Source organism: Cherax quadricarinatus, chromosome 17, assembly GCF_038502225.1.
Source record: "Cherax quadricarinatus isolate ZL_2023a chromosome 17, ASM3850222v1, whole genome shotgun sequence".
NCBI classification, from domain to species: domain Eukaryota; kingdom Metazoa; phylum Arthropoda; class Malacostraca; order Decapoda; family Parastacidae; genus Cherax; species Cherax quadricarinatus.
The window spans coordinates 22,574,240-22,597,913 of NC_091308.1; the positions used below are offsets into that span (position 1 = coordinate 22,574,240).

Below are 23,674 nucleotides of genomic sequence, written 5' to 3' on the forward strand. Positions count from 1 at the left end.
AGTCATGAAGCTTGAGTCAGGACAATGAAGACAACAGACGGAGTACAGGCTCTGGGATCAAAGGCTGCAAACTTCACTTAAGGAAAAGGATCTTGGGGTGAGTATTATACTAAGCATCTCCTGAGGCGGACATCAACCAAATAACTGCTGCAGCATATGGGCGCCTGGCAAACCTGAGAATAGCGTTTTGATATCTAAGTAACGATTCATTTACGACACTGTACATCGTGTACATCAGGCCCATATTGGAGTATGCAGCACTAGTATGGAACCCACACCTGGTCAAGCACGTCAAAAAATTAGAGAAAGTGCAAAAGTTTGCAACCCGGAGCGAAGGGGTATGTCATATGAGGAAAGGTTAAGGGAACTCAACCTGATGACACTGGAGGACAGGGCTAGGGATATGTTAACAACTTACAAAATACTGAGATGAATTGATAAGATGAATAGTGACATATTGTTTGAGAGATGGGAAATAGGAGCACAAGGGCACAGCCGAAAGTTGGAAGCTCAGGTGAGCCGCAGGGGAGTTAAGGAGTATTTCTTTAGCTTCAGAGTCGTCAGGAAGTGAAACGACCTGGAGAGTGTAGTGGTAGAGGCAGGACCATACATAGCTCTAGGAAGAGGTACGATAAGGTTCTATAAGCCACGAGAGCTAGGAGTTGAGACTCGACCTCTACAACCACATATAGGAGAGTACATTTAAATGTACAAATGCACACACAGTAGCGACCAGCGAAGCGGCGGGTCAGGAGCTGTGAGTCGACCCCTGCAACCATATATAGGTGAGTACATATAAGTGAGCACACGCACACCAGAAAGTCTGAAGTGACATAAACAACATTATGTACTGGAGTGTGATCAAATTAATGAATTTAGAAACAACTCACTCAGAAGTGTTCAAGAAATGGCTAAGTATTTTATCCACAGTGGTATATTACAGACCATTCTGGAGAAATACCCTGACTTTGCTAGCTGTAAATAAAGCATTACCACATGTGTGCATGTGTGTGTGTGTGTGTGTGTGTGTGTGTGTGTGTGTGTGTGTGTGTGTGTGTGTGTGTGTGTGTGTGTGTGTGGGTGTGTGTGAGGGTGTGTGTGTGTGTGTGTGTGTGTGTGTGTGTGTGTGTGTGTGTGTGTGTGTGTGTGTGTGTGTGTGTGTGTGTGTGTGTGTGTGTGTGAGTGAGTGTGTGTGTGTGTGTGTGAGGGTGTGTGTGCGGGTGTGTGTGAGGGTGTGTGTGTGTGTGTGTGTGCGTGTGTGTGTGTGTGTGTGTGCGCGTGTGTGTGTGTGTGTGTGTGTGTGTGGGTGTGTGTGTGTGGGTGTGTGTGAGGATGTGTGTGTGGGTGTGTGTGAGGGTGTGTGTGTGTGGGTGTTAGTGTGTGGGTGTGTGTGTGTGGGTGTGCGTCCTTGTGTGTATGCATATATTTGTACGCTCGTGTGCACATGTCCGTGCGTGCGCCCTCGTGTGTGTATGTGCGCGCGCGCACTAGTGTGGGTGTATGATCCACTTAATATTTGTATTTATAACTCATTACAATTGTGACCAGGTGTGGACGTATCAGTGGTTCATTACTTTGTAATTTGTTCATGACTGTAACCATGTATAGGAATGAAGCTGATTCATTACCTCTGTAACTTGCCATGATTAGTGACCAGATCTACCTGGAGTTCATTACCTTTGTAACTAGTTCAGCTATCATAACTTTGGGGTCCAGTCACTGGACCCATTATGTACCTTTGTAATCTTTTGACTACCGCCCACAGGATGGGTATGGGGTGCATAAAGATATTAAACTAAAGTGTGTGTGTGTGTGTGTGTGTGTGTGTGTGTGTGTGTGTGTGTGTGTGTGTGTGTGTGTGTGTGTGTGTGTGTGTGTGTGTGTGTGTGGTGTGTGGTGTGTGTGACTCAACAATCAATATTTGCACCAATAACTCATTACAGTTGTGACCGGGTGTGGAAGTGTGAATTGCTCATTACTCTATAATTTGTTCATGATTGTAGCCAAAGTATAAACGTAAATAACCATTCTACAGAATTCATTACCTTTGTAACTTGTGAGCTCATTACCTTTGTACCTAGTTCAGCTATCAAAACTTTGGGGGCCCAGTCCCTGGACCCATTACGTACCTCTGTAATCTGTAAATACCTTTGTAACTTGTCATGATTGTGACCAGACTTACCTGGAGTTCATTACCTTTGTAAATTGTGAGTTCATTACCTTTGTAAATTGTGAGTTCATTACCTTTGTAAATTGTGAGCTATCAAAACTTTGGAGTCCAGTCCCTGGACCAATTATGTACCTCTGTAATCTACCGCCCACAGGATGAGTATGGGGTGCATAATAAACATATTAAACTAAAACTAACTAACACTGGACTAGAGATATCAACAAACTTGCAGACTTGAGGGTAACTTTTGCCTGCTTGCATCACCAGCAATACTGAACCTAAGTTAAAACTCTGCCAGAGGAACTATTATCACTCCCTGTGTCATTGTGTGCTAGAATAACCATTCTGAAACAATGCCACTTAAATTTACTTAAATTCAACCATGCCTCACTAAAATATTGGATATTATAAGTAAGGTCATTAAGGCTGCGCGTCACACTAGTCAAGGATACTTTAATCCCTAAAATATGAATTAAAGTAAACTTGTACATTAAGAGATACACTACTCTTGTTGTATTACCTATGTTAAACCCCTACTCACCTATATGTACTCACCTGTATGTGGTTGCAGAGTTGAGTTTTAACTCCTGGCCCCACCTTTCAACTTGCCGCTTGCCAGATTCACTCCCTCCTAGCCTCGTGTGCTGTGTTGTACCTGTTCTTAAAACTATGCATGGTGTCTGCCTTTACTTCTTCGTTGAGATCATTCTGCTTCCCGACCTTCCTGAGACTGAAGAAACACTTCCTGATATTCCTGTGGCTCAACTGCGTCTTCATTTTCCAACTTTGCCTCCGAGTACCTCTCGAACATCCTATTCCTGTCTGCCCTATCAATTCTTCTGAGTATTTTCTGTTATCATGATTCCTCTAGTTCTTCTGGCCTCCAATGTCGATAGATTTAATTCCGCCAGCCTCTCAGTTCAATTCAGTTCTTTATTTCAAAATTACCTTACATACAAAATACACAATAATCTGAAGACCCATAGGATGCACATTATACGCCTTACGTTCATACACCTTAGTTCCGGAATTAATCTCGTTGCACCTTAGTTCCAGGATTAATTTCGTTGCATTTTGTTTTCAGAAGTAATCTCGTTGCATACCTCTGCACTTTCTCCAGTTTCTTAACAAGCTTCCTCAGGTGTGGGTTCCATGCCGGTGCCGCATATTCTAAGATGGGCATGACGTTCGTACAAAGAGACCGGAATGACTCTGTTGAAATTCCTGAAGGCCACTCCTATGTTTTCCAAGCGAGCATTGTCTGCAGAGTTTATTCGGGTGATGTGAGTCTTTGGGGATATGGTCACTATGGTCACTCCTAAGTATTTCTCTTTGAATGAGGTCTGTAGCCTCTCTGTCTCTTTGTGTAGTTTTCTGGCCCCTTCCCTAATCTTCATAGCCTTGCATCTGCTGAGGTTGAATTCCAGAAACAACTTATCTTACTAATCCTGTATTTTGTCCAAATCCATTTTCAACCTTTCCTCATCCTCATTTGCTTGTATCCTTATCATTAGTTTTACATCATCAGCAAACAGGGATACTTCTAACTCAGTCCTATCTAGAATGGTTTTCACATAAGTCAGAAACAGTACCGGTCCTAGTACCAATCCTCGTGGAACCCCTTTTGTTACTTTTCCCCATTATAATAACTTCCCGGACAATCATTTTTTGCTTCCTTCCCCTGGGAAAGTTTTTGATTCACCAGAGTATGTTCCCTGTTATTCTTGCCTGTACCTCAAGTGTTTGGCATAGTCTCTTGTTGGGTACGGTATCAAAGGTTTTCCTGCAGTCCAAGCAAATTCACCCCACCCAACCCTCTCTCTCTCTCTCTCTCTCTCTCTCTCTCTCTCTCTCTCTCTCTCTCCTGTTTCATTTCCATGACTGTTTGGTAATATATCACTGGATAAAATACTTCGACATTTCTTAAATATTTGTGAGTGTTGTCTGAATTCATTAATTTGATCTTAGTTCAGCACATCAGGACACAAGGTGTGACAACTGTCCATCTGTCAAGGTTTATATTTAGTTAAGTTTACATCAGCTGGTGATGATGTAACCTCCCAGAGATACTTATAGCCCAGTTAGTGTCGGGTGTTAGTGACATTAAGAGTCTGCTGATTTTGTTGGATGCACCATATATATGTGGCTCCTCCTGAATGATAAATGGTGATAGGTGGACTGACTGGTGTCAGTCTCTCTCATTCTTAAGTCTGTGAAGATCAGCTGAAGTTTTTTTATTATTGCCACCAAACTACTAACTGACAGCAAGGGATTGTGTGTGTGACTAAGACATCAGTAGAACTTAAGGCATCATACTTGGCTTCAAGGCGAAGCTTTAGTTTAATTGTGATATAAGAAGTTTTTTTTTTGTTGTTGTTGTTGTTGTTTTTGGACGGGGGAGATGAGGGACAGTGGTTTGGAATGAGAGGCACATAAAAAAAAAAATTGGTAAAATAAGCTTTGGCATTTCTGAGCCCGTACTGGATATTAGTTATCCACGACGGGTCATCTTTAAGAGGCTGCCTTATTTTTTTTTCTTTTTTTTTCTTCCTTCAACTTTTCGATTTTATTTCGCTCATAATTCTAGAACGCCTCATCTAACTAGCTTCAGATTTTCAACACTTGTGTACGGTAACGAGGACCATTTGGCATGTTCATGAGCCCTGTGACCGAAAGTTGTTGAACCCATTCCCAACATCCTGGAATGGCTGGGATAGCTTCCAGAACCCTGAGGTAGGATAACAGCCCTTAGCTTGTAAAACCGATTTGTGTAAAAAAAAAACAACAACTCAGTACTATACTTCCAAACGCTCAAAATAGGCGTCAAAAATACGAGGACGGGGGAGAGTGAAATCTAGTGTGTAAAGGCCCTTGTTATAGTTGGAGCAGGCTACAGAATGCCTCATACTAATATTTCCCACCTTCAGTGACAATCTGAAAAACTAGTACTTATCAAACACTTTAACAAACATTTTATTTCTTTATTTATTTATTTATTTATTATTAATTTGGACATGATACATAGAAGTACAAAGAAATACAGTGGTTAAGTGTAACATGCAAAAAGCCCCTTGTATGCAGAGCATTATGGGCAGGCTTAAAATTAAACTTAAGATTAACTAAGTAATGATATATTCAGTGGTAAACATTTTTGTAAACAAATAACAATTAAGCACAAATGAGTATTTCAAAGACAGGTCATATGGTCATTTACTGTGTTGCTGTGCTTTCAGTAGAATGGAGTATTCTATTAGGTAATGTAATTAAAAAAAACAGTTTGATAGGGTCACAGGTTATACATTTATGAGACACAGTTATTTAATATTTATTTAGTTGTGGGTGAGTAAGTGGTTTTTAAGAAGAGACTTGAATTTATAAACAGTGTTTCTTTTATATTCACAGGTAATGAATTCCAGATTTTTGGGCCTTTTATGTGCACTGAGTTTTTGCATAGCGTGAGATAGACACGAGGAACATCAAAAAGTGATCTGTGCCTTGTGTTATGGTCATGTGTTCTGTTGAGGTTGGTAAGGAGACGTTTGAGGGGAAGGTTTATGTCAGAGTTAAGTGTTCTATGTATGTAGTAGGTGCAGTAATAAGTATGGATGTTTTGTATGGTGAGTAGGTTTAGAGTTTTGAATATTGGTGGAGTGTGCTGTCTGTAGTGGGAATTTTTCATTCTGACTGCAGCCTTTTGTTGGGTAATTAATGGTCTGAGATGATTTATCGTTGTTGAGCCCCATGCACAAATTCTATAGGTGAGATAGGGGTAAATAAGTGAGTGATATAGGGCCAGGAGCAGTTAATAGCAATTAAAAAGAAGTAAAAAGTATTTGAGGTAGCTGGTATTAGCTAGTAAGAAAAATAAAAATGCACAATAATATAATAATAAGGTACACTACATGCACCACACGTATATATGTGTTAAGGACACTTATCTAATCTAGTCACCTGCTGGTGACTTCAAAATAAACCTTGATCAAGCTGAAGAGCTTCAAGTAATTGATATCCTTAACAACATGTCTACAACTGCTCGCCGGTACTCGCTATTACTAAGCCTATAAGAATTTCCGAGACGAGTGCATCCTCAGTTGACTATATCTGAACCAATATAACAGCTCCTCTCAAAGCGAGTATAATCACACTCAATAGTACTGATACACTGGTCTGTGGGACACCACAGAATAATACTGGTCCGTGGGACACCACAGAATAATACTGGTCCGTGGGACACCACTGAATAATACTGGTCCGTGGGACACCACAGAATGACACTGGTGCACGGGACACCACAGAATAACACTGGTCCGCGGGATACCGCAGAATAACACTGGTCTGTGGCACACCAGAAAATAACACTGGTCTGTGGACACCACAGATGAACAGATTAAGCCGAGTAACTTATTTTAATTAATTTCGTGATATTTAAATTATGCCCCTGTTGAAGGGAGTAGGGTGGGGTGGCAGAGGTTGATAGGGTTAGGTACCTTGGTGCTGGTGAAGGTTCTTGACGCAGGAAACCTCCCCTTCCTTGGATTAAACCACCTGATTACCTTACATTCACCCAAAATTCAACTTCAGTAACAAAAACATACATGTCCTAAATGAAACAAGCTGGGAGGATATCCTAAATAACACGGATCCGAACCTTTGCCTATAAAAACTTGACTCTGTGGTTCTTGAGGTCTGCTCAAGGCACATCCCATTAAGAAAAAGAAAGAGATATAAACTAGAAAGAGAGAGACGCTCCCGGCGAAGATTCACAGAGCTGCTGAGAGGGGCTAATATATCTGAAATACGAAGGGAGACACTGGTCAGTGAAACAGCAAACATCGAACTTAAGCTGAAGGAATCTTACAGGAGACAACAATCTCAGGAAGAACTAAAAGCCATAAAGGAAATTGAAAAAAAATACTTCTTCTCTTATGCCAAATCTAAGGGAAAAACAACATCCAGCATTGGGCCCCTGCTTAGGCGAGAGGGGACATAGACAGATGACAGCAATATACAGATGACTCAGTGTTCAGCGAGCCGTTACCAAGACTAAGGGTAGACAATCGAAATGAATTCTTTATGAACGAGACCCAAAATTTCGTCATCTCAAAAATCTTTTATATTATCCTAACACCACAAGACTTTGAAAACACAATAAATGATATGCCCATGCACTCTGCCCCAGGCCCAGACTCACAGAACTCCGTGTTCATCAAAAACTGCAAGAAGCCCCTCTCATGTGCCTTCAGCATTCTATGGAGAGGGAGCATGGACACAGGGGTCATCCCATGCTCGCTAAAAACAACAGACATAGTCCCACTCTACAAAGGTGGCAGTGATGCAATTGCAAAGAACTACAGACCGACAGCACTAACATCCCCAAAAATCTTTCAAAGGGTTCTAAGAAGCAAGATCGTCAACCACCTAGATACCCATCAATTACACAACCCAGGGCAACACGGGTTTAGAGCAGGTTGCTCCTGCCTGTCCCAGCTACTGGACCACTACGACAAGGTCCTGGATGCTATAGAGGATAAACAAAATGTAGATGTAGTATACACAGATTTTGCGAAAGCCATGTACAAGTGTGACCATTGTGTAATAGCGCACAAAATGCGTGATAAAGGAATAACAGGAAAAGTTGGTAGATGGATCTATAACATCCTAACAAATAGAACACAAAGAGTAAGAGTAAACAGAGTAAAGTCTGAGGCAGCTACGGTGAAAAGCTCTGTTCCACAAGGCACAGTACTCGCTCGCATCCTATTCATCATCCTCATATCTGACATAGACAGTGATGTAAGCCATAGCTCCGTGTCTTCCTTTGCGGATGACACCAGAATTGCCATGACTGTGTCCTCCATCGAAGACACCGCAAGACTCCAAGCGAACATCAACCAAATCTTCAAGTGGGCCACTCAAAACAATATGAAGTTTAATAAAGAGAAATTTCAACTACTCAGATATGGAAAACTTGAGGAAACTAAAACTGTTTCAGGGTATACAACAAATTCTAACCATACAATAGAGCGAAAAAGTAATGTGAAGGACCTGAGAGTGATAATGTCAGAGTCTCACCTAGTATCTGCTAGAAAAATGATAGGATGGATAATGAGAGCCTTCAAAACTAGGGACGCCAAGCCCATGATGATTCTCTTCAAATCGTTTATTCTCTCTAGGCTGGACTACTGCTGTACACTAACGGCCCCCTTCAAAGCAGGCGAAACTGTTGACCTGGAGAGTTTCCAAAGAGCATTCACGGCACACATAGGCACGATAAGGACCCTAAATTTCTGGGAACGGTTGAAGTCCCTTGATTTGTATTCCCTGGATACATAATAATATACACTTGGCAAATGTTAAAGGGATTAGTACCAAACTTGCACACGGAAATCACTCCCTATATATGCAAAAGACTCGGCAGGAAATGCAACATTCCCGCAATGAAAAACAGGGGCGCCACGAGTACACTGAGAGACAACACAATAAGTGTCAAGGGCCCAAGACTGTTCAACTGTCTCCCATCATACGAGAGGGGGATTACCAATAGACCCCTGGCTGTCTTCAAGAAGGCGCTGGACAGGTACTTAAGTCAGTACCTGACCAGCCGGGATGTGATTCGTACGGCAGTCTGCGTGCGGTCAGCAGTAACAGCTTGGTTGATCAGACCCTCATCCACCACGAGGCCTTGTCTCAGACCGGGCCGCGGGGGTGTTGACCCCCGAAACCCTCTTCAGGCTCCCTATGATCACTGCGCTTGCGCGTTTCTCGTGATTATAAAGACAAGGTTATGTAAGCGGAATTAACCCTGACTAACTCAGCTGATCCATAATATAATTGGAATTATTAGCTAATTGAGCAAGTTCTTGTAAGACTGTTATATAATCCTCATGGGACAGTATAAATGCCTTTTGATTTATGAACATGACAGTGACGGAAGTAGTTATATTCATTTAGACACAGGTACACATAAGTACAATTATCATATGGCCCGGTGGTCTGGTGGCTAAAGCTCCCGCTTCACACACGGAGGGCCCGGGTTCGATTCCCGGCGGGTGGAAATTCCGACACGTTTCCTTACACCTATTGTCCTGTTCACCTAGCAGCAAATAGGTACCTGGGTGTTAGTCGACTGGTGTGGGTCGCATCCTGGGGGACAAGATTGAGGACCCCAATGGAAATAAGTTAGACAGTCCTCGATGACGCACTGACTTTCTTGGGTTATCCTGGGTGGCTAACCCTCCGGGGTTAAAAATCCGAACGAAATCTTATCTTATCTTACATAGTGTAAATTACCTTGGATAATAACCCTAAAATGTTAGACAAAGTAACTTATTTCCATAGGATCACATTACCGTGGCCAGAACAACATACAGACAACCCGCACGTAGGAAACTGAAAGTTATCACGACGTTTCGGTGAGAAATGAACCATTAGCAATTCACTTGTTAATGGTCCAAGTCGGATCGAAACATCTTCTAAAGTTTGAGTCTCGTCCGTGAGGTCTGTCTTTGTATTAGTTTACTGGTACTTCAACATTATCATTGAGACTCGGGGAACATAAAGTGCTATAATAATATAAAGTGCTATAATAATATAAAGTGCTATAATAATATAAAGTGCTATAATAATATAAAGTGCTATAATAATATAAAGTGCTATAATAAACACAAATGTTATTTGCTTTCAAAACTCGTTAGTTTTATGAAGACTAAAATGTATGCCTTGGAAAGCAAATTTTTTCTGAATTTTTACAAAAGCTGCGTATATTAATAGACATTTATCGCCTGGTAGAGCGTGAGCTCCATGGGAGTTATCGATATGTGGCACTAGAGAGATGAAATCAATAAAGAGTAGCGAGGAAGAGTGTCAAGTGTCTACCTCTGGCAACTCTACACTCTGAAGACCCACATTCTTTAAAAGTCAGTGTGGAAGTCTCTTTCATACAACTGTACTGTACTTATTAATCATTTATGTAACTGCTTAACAGGAAACACGGATGCACGTAGAATAATGCTCGTATAAGTCTTGGAGAAGGTGAAAAACCAGGTATGGAAGGCGCGGTAAGATGAGGCAGCATTGCGCGCGCAGGTTGGTGCCTAAACACTGGCACTGTGACAGTCTAGCTAGCAACCATGGCCTCCATAGTACTAAAATCTCTATCTGTATTACTGGGTATATTCTTTATTTTTGTAGGCACAACGAAATTAACTCCAAAGATCAGCAAGGAACTCCATAAAGACCTCGTAAGTAGCCAAGTGATGGAGTGTAGCGCAGCCTCTGGTGTGCCAGTAGACACCTGATCTCAACCTTAACTAACCTCACTCACTTCATTATTATGGTAGTCAAGAGCTTTCCTATATCCTACCAACTTTACAATTTCACCATCGTTTCATCCTGTAGAGTCGAGTATATGAAAGAAATCTATTTTTCAGCAGACAGAGCCGTGCTGGCTGAACCAAAACATTGCATGCCGGCCATCAACAGACAAAAACGAAAAAAAAACAATAACAAAAATGCTGAAAGTAAAACTGTCTGTTAATTATGATGTGAACGACTTGACATAAGCCTTAGGAAAGTCTGAGGCAAATAAATTCAGTGCCTCAAACACCTGCAGCCATCATCAACATCATTTGGTATGTAAAACTATACATACAATTCACATGTAAATTTGTCCTTTCCTGAAATGTCACATGTATCAGAACTCTTGATCAATTACAGTAAAAAACATATTGTAACTCAAAATCTAGGGTTATGTCTCGAGTCTAATATCTTGGAAAAAAAAATATGGCTAGTGTCCATTGTACTGTAAAATATATATTAAATTTGAAGTGATAGTGTATATATGGCTTATACTTTTACGAGATGTATACTTGCTTGTGGAGAGATGTGAGTGTGAGAGCCAGGGGCAGGTTACACCTACCAATGAGTAACAACCTAAAAACTACGTTTTCACTGCCTAAGACCTAGGTTCTCTGTACTGTACATTATCTGTAATAACACTGCTGCTCTATGTACGTGTGCATGTTTCTAAATTACACACTAGTTGTGCAGTGTAGTACCGGATATGTGAGTTATGTTTATATATCACCAGCTAGCCATCTTGTCCTGCACTATCAAACCTCATATATATTACTGCAAAATTATATAAAATATAGTTTCATATATATATATATATATATATATATATATCTATGTCGTGCCGAATAGGCAGAACTTGCGATCTTGGCTTAAATAGCAACGCTCATCTTGCCATATAAGACAAGCGAAAATTTGTGTATGCAATAATTTCGCCAAAATCATTCTGAACCTAACGAAAAAAAAAATATTTCATTGTGTTTGTTGAGTATTGTATTACTGTAAACAAATCTAAAATATATTTAGTTGGGTTAGGCTAAAATAAATTGCTCTTGTTATAACAAGGTTAGGTAAGTTTTCTAAGTTTCTTTTGGTGCAAAATTAAAAATTTTTACTTTAACGTTAATGAAAAAAACATATCTTTAAACGTATAAGAGAAAATTTTGGAAAGGACTTAATTTTAAATGAGTTCTTGCTAATTGACCAGTTTTACATATTCGGCACGACATATATATATATATATAAGTGTGTGTGTGTGTGTGTGTGTGTGTGTGTATGTGTACTCACCTAGTTGAGGTTGCGGGGGTCGAGTCCGAGCTCCTGGCCCCGTGTGTGTGTGTGTGTGTGTGTCGTGCCGAATAGGTAAAACTTGCTATTTTGGCTTAAATAACAACTCTGTTTTTGCTGGATAAGACAAGCGAAAATTTGTGTATGCAATAATTTCGCAAAAATCATTCTGAACCTAACGAAAAAATATATTTCATTGTGTTTGTTTATTATTAAATTATTGTAAACTTATCTAAAATATATTTAGTTGGATTAGGCTAAATTAAATTGCGCTTGTTATAATAAGGTTATATAAGTTTCCTAAGGTTCTTTAGGTACAAAATTATTAATTTTTATATTAACATAAATTAAAAAAAGATATCTTTAAACGTATAAGAGAAAATTTTAGAAAGGATTTAATTTTAAATGAGTTCTTGCTAATTGACCAGTTTTACCTATTCAGCACTAATATATACATGCATACATACATACATATATATATATATATATATATATATATATATATATATATATATATATATATATATATATATATATATATATATGGTTCTCGTATTAAATGGGTGTCACTGAATAAACATATTAGAGAGCAAGCAGTGAAAAGGTGGGGCCAGGAGCTATGACTCGACCCCTGCAACCATAATTAGGTGAGAGAGAGAGTTGTTAGGTATGAGGTCCAGGTGGTTTGTGTCTCCTGGGTTATATTTGGCTGAGTGGTGCCTCGACCCGCAGACATAACAAGGGAAGAGAGAAGCGTAGTGAGGGAGCACAGTGGAGAAGATCAAAGGAGAGATAGAAAGTAGATGGGGAAAAATCAGTTTGCGAGATTGTCGTTTAGAAAGTGGAATGTTTTCTGAACACCATCCTTTCAGAATTTTTAAAAATTAACGAAGATTATTTAACAGATGTTTGTGTCATCAGGCTGGTACTGGCGGCTGTTGGTTGTCATCAGGCTGGTACTGGCGGCTGTTGGTTGTCATCAGGCTGGTACTGGCGGCTGTTGGTTATCATCAGGCTGGTACTAGCGGCTGTTGGTTATCATCAGGCTGGTACTGGCGTGTGCTGGTTGTCATCAGGCTGGTACTGGCGGCTGTTGGTTGTCATCAGGCTGGTACTGGCGGCTGTTGGTTATCATCAGGCTGGTACTGGCGGCTGTTGGTTATCATCAGGCTGGTACTGGCGGCTGTTGGTTATCATCAGGCTGGTACTGGCGTGTGCTGGTTGTCATCAGGCTGGTACTGGTGTGTGTTGGTTATCATCAGGCTGGTACTGGTGTGTGCTGGTTGTCATCAGGCTGGTACTGGCGTGTGCTGGTTGTCATCAGGCTGGTACTGGCGGCTGTTGGTTATCATCAGGCTGGTACTGGCGTGTGCTGGTTGTCATCAGGCTGGTACTGGCGTGCGCTGGTTGTCATCAGGCTGGTACTGGCGTGTGCTGGTTGTCATCAGGCTGGTACTGGCGTGTGCTGGTTGTCATCAGGCTGGTACTGGCGTGTGCTGGTTGTCATCAGGCTGGTACTGGCGTCTGTTGGTTATCATCAGGCTGGTACTGGCGTGTGCTGGTTGTCATCAGGCTGGTACTGGCGTGTGCTGGTTGTCATCAGGCTGGTACTGGCGTGTGCTGGTTGTCATCAGGCTGGTACTGGCGTGTGCTGGTTGTCATCAGGCTGGTACTGGCGTGTGCTGGTTGTCATCAGGCTGGTACTGGCGTGTGCTGGTTGTCATCAGGCTGGTACTGGCGTGTGCTGGTTGTCATCAGGCTGGTACTGGCGGCTGTTGGTTATCATCAGGCTGGTACTGGCGTCTGTTGGTTATCATCAGGCTGGTACTGGCGGCTGTTGGTTGTCACCAGGCTGGTACTGGCGTGTGCTGGTTGTCATTAGGCTGGTACTGACGTGTGCTGGTTGTCATCAGGCTGGTACTGGCGTGTGCTGGTTGTCATCAGGCTGGTACTGGCGTGTGTTGGTTGTCATCAGGCTGGTACTGGCGTGTGCTGGTTGTCATCAGGCTGGTACTGGCGTGTGCTGGTTGTCATCAGGCTGGTACTGGCGTCTGTTGGTTGTCATCAGGCTGGTACTGGCGTGTGCTGGTTGTCATCAGGCTGGTACTGGCGTGTGCTGGTTGTCATCAGGCTGGTACTGGCGTGTTCTGGTTGTCATTAGGCTGGTACTGGCGTGTGCTGGTTGTCATCAGGCTGGTACTGGCGTGTGCTGGTTGTCATTAGGCTGGTACTGACGTGTGCTGGTTGTCATCAGGCTGGTACTGGCGTGTGCTGGTTGTCATCAGGCTGGTACTGGAGTGTGTTGGTTGTCATTAGGCTGGTACTGTCGTGTGCTGGTTGTCATCAGGCTGGTACTGGCGTGTGCTGGTTGTCATCAGGCTGGTACTGGCGTGTGCTGGTTGTCATCAGGCTGGTACTGGCGTCTGTTGGTTATCATCAAGCTGGTACTGGCGGCTGTTGGTTATCATCAGGCTGGTACTGGCGTGTGCTGGTTGTCATCAGGCTGGTACTGGCGTGTGCTGGTTGTCATCAGGCTGGTACTGGCGTGTGCTGGTTGTCATCAGGCTGGTACTGGCGTGTGCTGGTTGTCATCAGGCTGGTACTGGCGTATGCTGGTTATCGTCAGGCTGGTACTGGCGTCTGTTGGTTGTCTTCAGGCTGGTACTGGCGTCTGTTGGTTGTCATCAGGCTGGTACTGGCGTATGCTGGTTATCGTCAGGCTGGTACTGGCGTCTGTTGGTTGTCATCAAGCTGGTACTGGCGGCTGTTGGTTGTCATCAGGCTGGTACTGGCGTCTGTTGGTTGTCATCAAGCTGGTACTGGCGGCTGTTGGTTGTCATCAGGCTGGTACTGGCGTCTGTTGGTTATCATCAAGCTGGTACTGGCGGCTGTTGGTTATCATCAGGCTGGTACTGGCGTGTGCTGGTTGTCATCAGGCTGGTACTGGCGGCTGTTGGTTGTCATCAGGCTGGTACTGGCGTCTGTTGGTTGTTATCAGGCTGGTACTGGCGTCTGTTGGTTGTCATCAGGCTGGTACTGGCGTCTGTTGGTTGTCATCAGGCTGTACTGGCGGCTGTTGGTTATCATCAAGCTGGTACTGGCGGCTGTTGGTTATCATCAGGCTGGTACTGGCGTGTGCTGGTTGTCATCAGGCTGGTACTGGCGGCTGTTGGTTATCATCAGGCTGGTACTGGCGTGTGCTGGTTGTCATCAGGCTGTACTGGCGTTTGTTGGTTGTCATCAGGATGGTACTGGCGCCTGTTGGTTGTCATTAGGCTGGTACTGGCGTCTGTTGGTTGTCATTAGGCTGGTACTGGCGTATGCTGGATGTCATCAGGCTGGTACTGGCATCTGTTGGTTGTCATCAGGCTGGTACTGGCGTATGCTGGATGTCATCAGGCTGGTACTGGCATCTGTTGGTTGTCATCAGGCTGGTACTAGCGTCTGTTGGTTGTCATCAGGCTGGTACTGGCGTCTGTTGGTTGTCATTAGGCTGTACTGGCGTCTGTTGGTTGTCATTAGGGTGGTACTGGCGTATGCTGGTTGTCATTAGGCTGGTACTAGCGTATGCTGGTTGTCATCAGGCTGGTACTGGCGTCTGTTGGTTGTCATTAGGCTGGTACTGGCGTCTGTTGGTTGTCATTAGGCTGGTACTGGCGTATGCTGGTTGTCATTAGGCTGGTACTAGCGTATGCTGGTTGTCATCAGGCTGGTACTGGCATCTGTTGGTTGTCATCAGGCTGGTACTGGCGTATGCTGGTTGTCATCAGGTTAGTACTGGCGTATGCTGGTTGTCATCAGGCTGGTACTGGCGTCTGTTGGTTGTCATCAGGCTGGTACGGGCGGCTGTTGGTTGACATAAGGCTGGTACTGGCGTCTGTTGGTTGTCATTAGGCTGGTACTGGCGTATGCTGGTTGTCATTAGGCTGGTACTGGCGTATGCTGGTTGTCATCAGGCTGGTACTGGCGTCTGTTGGTTGTCATCAGGCTGGTACTGGCGTATGCTGGTTGTCATCAGGCTGGTACTGGCGTCTGTTGGTTGTCATCAGGCTGGTACTGGCGTCTGTTGGTTGTCATCAGGCTGGTACTGGCGTGTGCTGGTTGTCATCAGGCTGGTACTGGCGTCTGTTGGTTGTCATCAGGCTGGTACTGGCATCTGTTGGTTGTCATCAGGCTGGTACTGGCGTATGCTGGTTGTCATCAGGCTGGTACTGGCGTTGTTGGTTGTCATCAGGCTGTTACTGGCGGCTGTTGGTTGTCATCAGGCTGGTACTGGCGGCTGTTGGTTGTCATCAGGCTGGTACTGGCGTCTGTTGGTTGTCATCAGGCTGGTACTGGCGTATGCTGGTTGCCTTCAGGCTGGTACTAGCGTCTGTTGGTTGCTATTAGGCTGGTACTGGCGTCTGTTGGCTGTCATCAGGCTGGTACTGGTTTCTATTGGCTGTCATTAGGCTGGTACTGGCGGCTGTTGGTTGTCATTTATGACAGATTTTCCTCGTCTCGAAGCTTGCTTTTGGTATACCTGGAGTATACCTGGAGAGGGTTTCGGGGGTCAACGCCCCCGCGGCCCTGTCTGAGACCACGCCTCGTAATGGATCAGGGTCTGATCAACCAGGTTTATTGGTAATCCCCCTTATGCGTGCTGGGAGGCAGTTGAACAGTCTTGGGTCCCTGACACTTATTGTGTTGTCTTTCAGTGTACTCGTGGTGCCCCTGCTTTTCAGGGAATGCTTTTGGGGGAATGTTGCATCTCCTGTCAAGTCTTTTGCTTTCATAAGGAGTGATTTTCGTGTGCAAGTTTGGTACTAATCTCTCTAGCATTTTCCAAGTGAATATTATCTTTCTCGCCTGCGTTCTAGGGAATACAAATCAAGGGACTTCAACCGTTCCCAGTAATTTAGATGCTTTATCGTATTTATATGTGCCGTGAAAGTTCTTTGTACACTCTTCAGGTCGGCAATTAATGGAACAGTTAGTGTACAGTAGTAATCCAGCCTAGAGAGAACAAGCGATTTGACGAGAATCATCATGGGCTTGGCGTCCCTAGTTTTGAAGGGTCTCATTATAAATCCTATAATTTTTCTAGCAGATGCGGTAGACACATTATTGTGGTCTTTGAAGGTGAGATTCTCTGACATTATCACTCCCAGTTCCTTCACATTACTTTTTTGCTCTATTGTATGGTTAGAATTTGTTGTATACCCTGAAACAGTTTTAATTTCCTCAAGTTTTCCATATCTGAGTAGTTGAAATTTCTCTTCATTAAACTTCATATTGTTTTGAGTGGCCCACTTGAAGATTTGGTTGATGTCCGCTTGTAGTCTTGCGGTGTCTTCGATGGAGGTCACTGTCATGGCAATTCTGGTGTCATCCGCAAAGGAAGTCACGGAGCTATGGCTTACATCACTGTCTATGTCAGATATGAGGATGAGGAAAAGGATGCGAGCGAGTACTGTGCCTTGTGGAACAGAGCTTTTCACTGTAGCTGCCTCAGACTTTACTCTGTTTACTCTTACTCTTTGTGTTCTATTTGTTAGGATGTTATAGATCCATCTACCAACTTTTCCTGTTATTACTTTATCACGCATTTTGTGCGGTATTACAACGTGGCCGCACTTGTTGAAGGCTTTCGCAAAGTCTGTGTATACTACATTTGCATTTTGTTTATCCTCTGTAGCATCTAGGATCCTGTCATAGTGGTGCAGTAGCTGGGACAGGCAGGAGCAACCTGCTCTAAACCCGTGTTGCCCTGGGTTGTGTAACTGATGGGTATCTAGGTGGTTGACGATCTTGCTTCATACAACCTTTCAAAGATTTTAATGATATGGAATGTTAGCGCTGTCGGTCTGTAGTTCTTTGTAGTTGCATCACTGTCACCTCTGTAGAGTGAGACTATGACCATATGACCTGTTTCTGCACTACAAATCATTGATTATATTCGATTTGATCGGATTAATAAATTGTATGACTTCATCTAGTATATTGATCATTTTGTTACATTATACATTGTAATGCTACAAATTTGTACAACTATAATGGTTCTTAATTGTAATGTTCAAATCTCATTGTTTAAAATACTCAGTTGTACTTCATGTTGTAATTTGTTTACTATAATTTTTACCACTGAATATATCATTGCTTAGATAATCTTAAGTTAATTTTAACCCTGCCCATAATGCTCTGTATACAAGGGGCTTTTGGCATGTACACCCAACTACCATAATTCCTTGTACAACTATGCATCATGTCCAAATAAATATTATTATTATTATTATTATTATTATTATTATTATTATTATTATTATTTAATGAGCGTGGGATGACCCCTGTGTCCATGTTCCATCTCCATAGAACGCTTAAGGCACATGACAGGGGGTTCTTACAGTTCTTGATGAACACGGAGTTCTGTGAGTCTGGGCCTGGGGCAGAGTGCATGGGCATGTCATTTATTGCGTTTTCAAAGTCTTGTGGTGTTAGGATAATATCAAAGATTTTTATGATGACCAAATTTTGGGTCTCGGTCATAAAGAATTCATTTAGATTGTCGACCTTTAGTCTGGTTAACGGCTCGCTGAACTCTGAGTCGCACTGGGACTTTAGTGTCTCACTAATTTCTTTGCTGTCATCTGTGTAAGTCCCATCCTATTACGATAAACTTTATAAACGATAGGTTTGAGAGAGATATTTTATGAATTTTCTCTATCTCCTTAATGCTGTATAGTCCTTGTGGCTTAGCGCTTCTTTTTGATTATAATAATAATAATCTATCTCCTTAATACTAAAATTGATCCGCACAAGATAGTGAATTATATCAGCATATATAATTTATTATTACGATTTCCCATGTGTATATTACATACTGAAGATTCCCTATACTCATGCCATAAATACTTTAGAAATCCTATGGAACATCGTAATAAATGGTTCTCCTCGTGCAGGAATAGGAATCAGGGGGGCCGGGGAGGGTTTATGAGCCGGCTTACCTGCCTTCTGACAAATATGACATTAAATAACAAAAAGGCACAATACCGTGACTGGAACGATACACAAATAACCCGCACATAAAAGACAGAAGCTTACGACGACGTTTCGGTCCGACTTGGACCATTGACAAAGTCACACTAACAGAGGAGGAGCAGGACGGCTATATATAGGCAGGAAGAGGTGGAGGTAGTAGTAGTGGTAGTAGTAGTAGTAGTAGTAGTACAAGAATTGTATATAATACCGACAGGATGAAATGACACATGCACAACACCCGGGCATCCCCACCGTAGACGTTTCGCCATCCAGCCAGCCACTGGATGGCGAAACGTCCACAACAAAGACAAGCAGACGCCGCACATGTGTCTAATTTCATCAGTAGATGTAGTAGAAGAAGAAGAGGTAGTAGTAGTGGTAGTGGTAGAAGTGGGAAATAAGGAAGACGATCCAGTCAAATACAAAGGAAGGGGAGCACTGCAAGAGAGCTAGAAACCCACAGAGGGAGAGCAAGCGCACCGAGGTGCGTGAAAGGGGAAGTGGTGAAATAAAATAAAGAAGGAACAGAAACACGAGACAGGAGAGAGAAAGACAACCCAGAGGAGAAAAGGAGAGAGGAAAGGGGAAGAGGAAGAAGAAAAAGAAGAAGAAGAAGAAAAAATGAGGATTCAGGTTAAGTCACGGGTATTCTGAAGTTTGGAGCATTTTACAATGTCGTGGGAGAGGAAGGCATCTACAGAGACGAAGCCAGGGCTAAGGTTCATACAAGGAAAGTTGTGTATAAGAGAGGATTCAACTAAACGGCGACTGTTCGAGTTGGAAGTAGGGAAGACAGTTTTAGCAGAAGACCAGTCAATAGGATGGCTATGATCTCTGACGTGACAGAAAAGAGCATTGTTAGTGTCGGCAAGCCTAACACTATTTTTGTGCTCCCTAAGTCTGTCAGAAAGAGATCGACCATTCTTTGTGCAAGAAAGGTATAAAATACCGACAATATGAAAGTTAAGACACATGTGCAACATCTGGATATCTTTATTGTAGACGTTTCGCCATCCAGTGGCTTTATCAATACATATTCTAGGACATAATAGGAAGACAGTAGAACTATATACAAAAGATGAGGAAATCAGTCCCTCAGCCTTGGGTTAGGCTGCTGCAACTAACCCATCTCTCTGGGAAGGACCCACTTCCACTGGGGAATCCCGCCCACCAGCGACCACGCCCCCTTCCGCTGCCCGTCCCCATCCACTGACGCCCATACAACCGCCAGTCTTCTTGCCTTTTGCTCAACATTCATTGGACACACAGCTCCATCGACGAACGATCTCGCCTCTCTAATTACCCCGTGTTGAGTGTGACTATCCTCAGAGTGGTGGTTACTAAACCTTCGTCTTCACCTTCAGGATTGGTGCGTCGGTGGTTGCCTACCCAAGGGCTGGAAGCCTCCCTCTGCACTCCTGTTGCTATCTGTAGCCTCCACGCTCCAGACTGTACGTGTAGTCTACACGCTATACAGCCACAGATAGCTACAGATAGCAACAGGAGTGCAGAGGGAGGCTTCCTGCCCTTGGGTAGGCAACCACCGACGCACCAATCCTGAAGGTGAGGACGAAGGTTTAGTAACCACCACTCTGAGGATAGTCACACTTAACACGGGGTAATTAGAGAGGCGAGATCGTTCGTCGATGGAGCTGTGTGTCCAATGAATATTGAGCAAAAGGCAAGAAGACTGGCGGTTGTATGGGCGTCAGTGGATGGGGACGGGCAGCGGACGGGGGCGTGGTCGCTGGTGGGCGGGATTCCCCAGTGGAAGTGGGTCCTTCCCAGAGAGATGGGTTAGTTGCAGCAGCCTAACCCAAGGCTGAGGGACTGATTACCTCATCTTTTGTATATAGTTCTACTGTCTTCCTATTATGTCCTAGAATCTGTATTGATAAAGCCACTGGATGGCGAAACGTCTACAATAAAGATATCCAGATGTTGCACATGTGTCTTAACTTTCATGACATTCTTTAACATATCTTCTCACCTTTTCCCCAATCTTAGGCCAATAAAAATATTTTACTATTTTTCTTAAAGTTTTCCTTGTCCCAAGATGTCCACCTAGAGGACTATTATGAGAAAACTCAAGAGTGGTATCGCGGAAAGAAGTAGGTAACACTACTAAACTCTTCATGTTCTTGGAATCATTACTTGTCGCCTTTTTCATAAGGATGTCATCCTTGTAAAAATAACAGGTTTCTAATAGTTTGGCCTGTTCCTCAGAAACTGTTATACTTCACAGTGATTCAAGTCTGGATCTAAAGTTTGAGCCTGAATCAGATCATTTCTTCCGAGACATTTTCCAGTGGAACACTCGGGGTTAATCATGGCTTGACTAGGTTTAAAGGTTCCGGTTTGGATTACATTAGTAAATAGTAAATCCAAGCCCAGGTCTTTATTTTCCGATGGTTCTTCACAGTCGGCGGAGCGAGACATATCACGAGTAATAATGTTTAATGGAAATAATGTCGGACCTTCGATTGATGCTTCAAAAGCATAGTGGGCTTCAGAATGGTTATTTATCACCATCGGTTCTTTACAAATCCCTTGGTGGTATACATGATTTCCGATCAATAGTCCAACACCCTGAATGGGGAATTTTTTACTAGATAAACCAACAGTTATCCAACCCACATAATCGGGGATATCCAAAAACACTCTATGCAATGGTACTTTAATTAAGGCACCACCATAAGCCTCTAATAAGACTTCTATTTTGGTGTCTGAGTGATCATCAAGGGGTAATACGTCTATCCATAATAAAGACGGATAATTCCCTGTGTCTCGAAAAGTAGTGACCTTAACTAACCTTTCTGCGTCAAGGCCGACTTTTCCTGTAGCAAGGTAAGGTTCCATGACCTGGCGTACCTCAGTTTCAGAATGTAGTCATCTTGTCTGTTGGGTCTCTGAACGGGACGATATCACGTTCGTTCCTACAGGCTGTGCTTTAGCTTGGACCTGAGAGGAGACCACTTGAGCATGGTATCTCCTGGGGTTTTCATAGTTCCGCTCATTTTTCTTTCTACATTAGTTTTCCTAATGTCCTGATTTGTGGCAGTAATTACAAAACCGTTGGGAAATATCTTCCCTTTTGAGACTCAATTGTTTTCCATGAGTGGAATTACTATGCCAGTTTGGAGGGTGCGACGTATACGTTTTTCCTTCAGACTTAGAGACTTTCTTTGGATTCTTCTGAAAAGCCTCTTGATGTTTACTTTTACCTGTCATTTGGTGAGCTATTTCATAATGGTCGGCTATCGAAGCAGTTTCTATTAGCGTTGTGGCAGAACGTCTGATAAGGTAAGTATGTAGGTCATCTGTCAAGTAATTAAAGAGATATTCTTTTAAAATTAATTGAGAAAGGGATTCCATTGAATTGCAGTTTGAAGCCCTAAGCCATCTCTCAAATGTTGCCTGTTTTCCTCAGGCAAACTCTACCCAGGACTGCTGGGGGTTGCACTTCAAAGTCCGGAATGCCTGTAGATAACTGGCAGGCAACGAGTTGTAAGCGTCCAATACAGTTTTCTTTATCATCTCGTACTGAGAGTATTGGTCGAAGGGTAAGGATGCCGTGCTAGCCTGTGCTTTACCCGTCAAAGTAGTGTGTATTAGGACAGCCCAGTGTTCCCGGGGCCACTTCATAATTTGAGCCTGATTTTCAAAGGCTTCAAAAAATGCATCGAGGTTTTCCTCACAGAATCTGGGGACCATGAATATTGAACGCTTGATGAATATTGAACGTCTTGACTCTTGGTGCCAGACGATACTCCGTTTTTCCCGGGTTGAGTTGTCTATCACGTCTGATGAATTCTCTTTCGAACTCTTCATGTTTAAACTTATGTTGGGCTTCAGTGTACGTAGTTTGTAATTTCAAGAAGCATTCTAATCTCTTAAATTGTTCAGGAGAGTGGATCTCTGGAGGAATTTGAATGGAGTTCCATTGGTAAAACTGGATTATTCCTCACAGGAACTCTAGGTTCCGTTAACAGAGAATGTGGCAGTTCCTGGTGTACTACCGGTGAAGTCTAGGATTTCCCAAGTGGTCTGAGGCTGAGACGAAACTGGTTTTGGAGACTTAGGTCTCGTTGATGTGTCTTTAACTACTGAAGGCACTTCCATGTCATTTACTAATAACTGCTGGTCAAATTGTGAGATTAAACTTTCATTATCTTCTAATTCCTCACCAGAGTCTTCCTCTGGGGCTTCTGGAAAAAGTAAATTCCGAATGATAGCCCTTAGGGTAACAGCGGTATAGTGTTTGTCATACTTTACTCCGAGAGACTTAGCTATTTGTCAACAAGTTTGTAATTTTATCGTATTCAATTGTTCAGCGGTAAGATCTTCAAACCTGGGGGATAATGAAGCCATCTTGTTCCATAAGGGTCTTCTCTGGGCACTTTAGACCTCTTAACTATTATTTTATAAGTCTGCATTTTTAAGGTGTTTATATACAAAGTTTAATCTCCCAGACAGGCCCCAATTTATTACGATAAACTTTATAGACCATAGGTGATTTTTATGGAGAATTATCCTCCAGTTATATCGTAATAAGGTTATAAGGAGATCGAAAAAAAATTGTAAAAATGGATCTTTAATATAAAGTAGATATCGTTGTAGACTTAAGGTATTTAGTTGTACCTTTGTCTTACAGACTTTATACACAACTTATAAATTAAGAAGACCCTCATTCTTAGCTAATTGGGCCTTTAATATACAGTTGAACAAAAAATTACATCATCCTCTATTTTCTAAGGAGATTAGGCTGTTGATTTAGAAAACTTGAAGTCTCTACACACGAGAACTTCTATATAATGAAAATTCCACAATATCTCACAATTTCTGGTG

The 23,674-nt window shown here is 42.8% G+C and overlaps 1 protein-coding gene across 1 annotated transcript in view; it reads left to right on the forward strand.

Moving 5' to 3' along the window:
• The first annotated feature begins 10,263 nt into the window (after nt 1–10,263).
• Nucleotides 10,264–23,674, forward strand: part of LOC128686387 (novel acetylcholine receptor chaperone) — a 44,133-nt gene continuing 30,722 nt past the window's right edge. Inside the window, exon 1 of the mRNA XM_053773268.2 lies at nt 10,264–10,410. Within this exon, the coding sequence (XP_053629243.1) occupies nt 10,300–10,410 (111 nt within the window). The 5' untranslated portion in view covers nt 10,264–10,299. The remainder of the gene's footprint in view (nt 10,411–23,674) is intronic.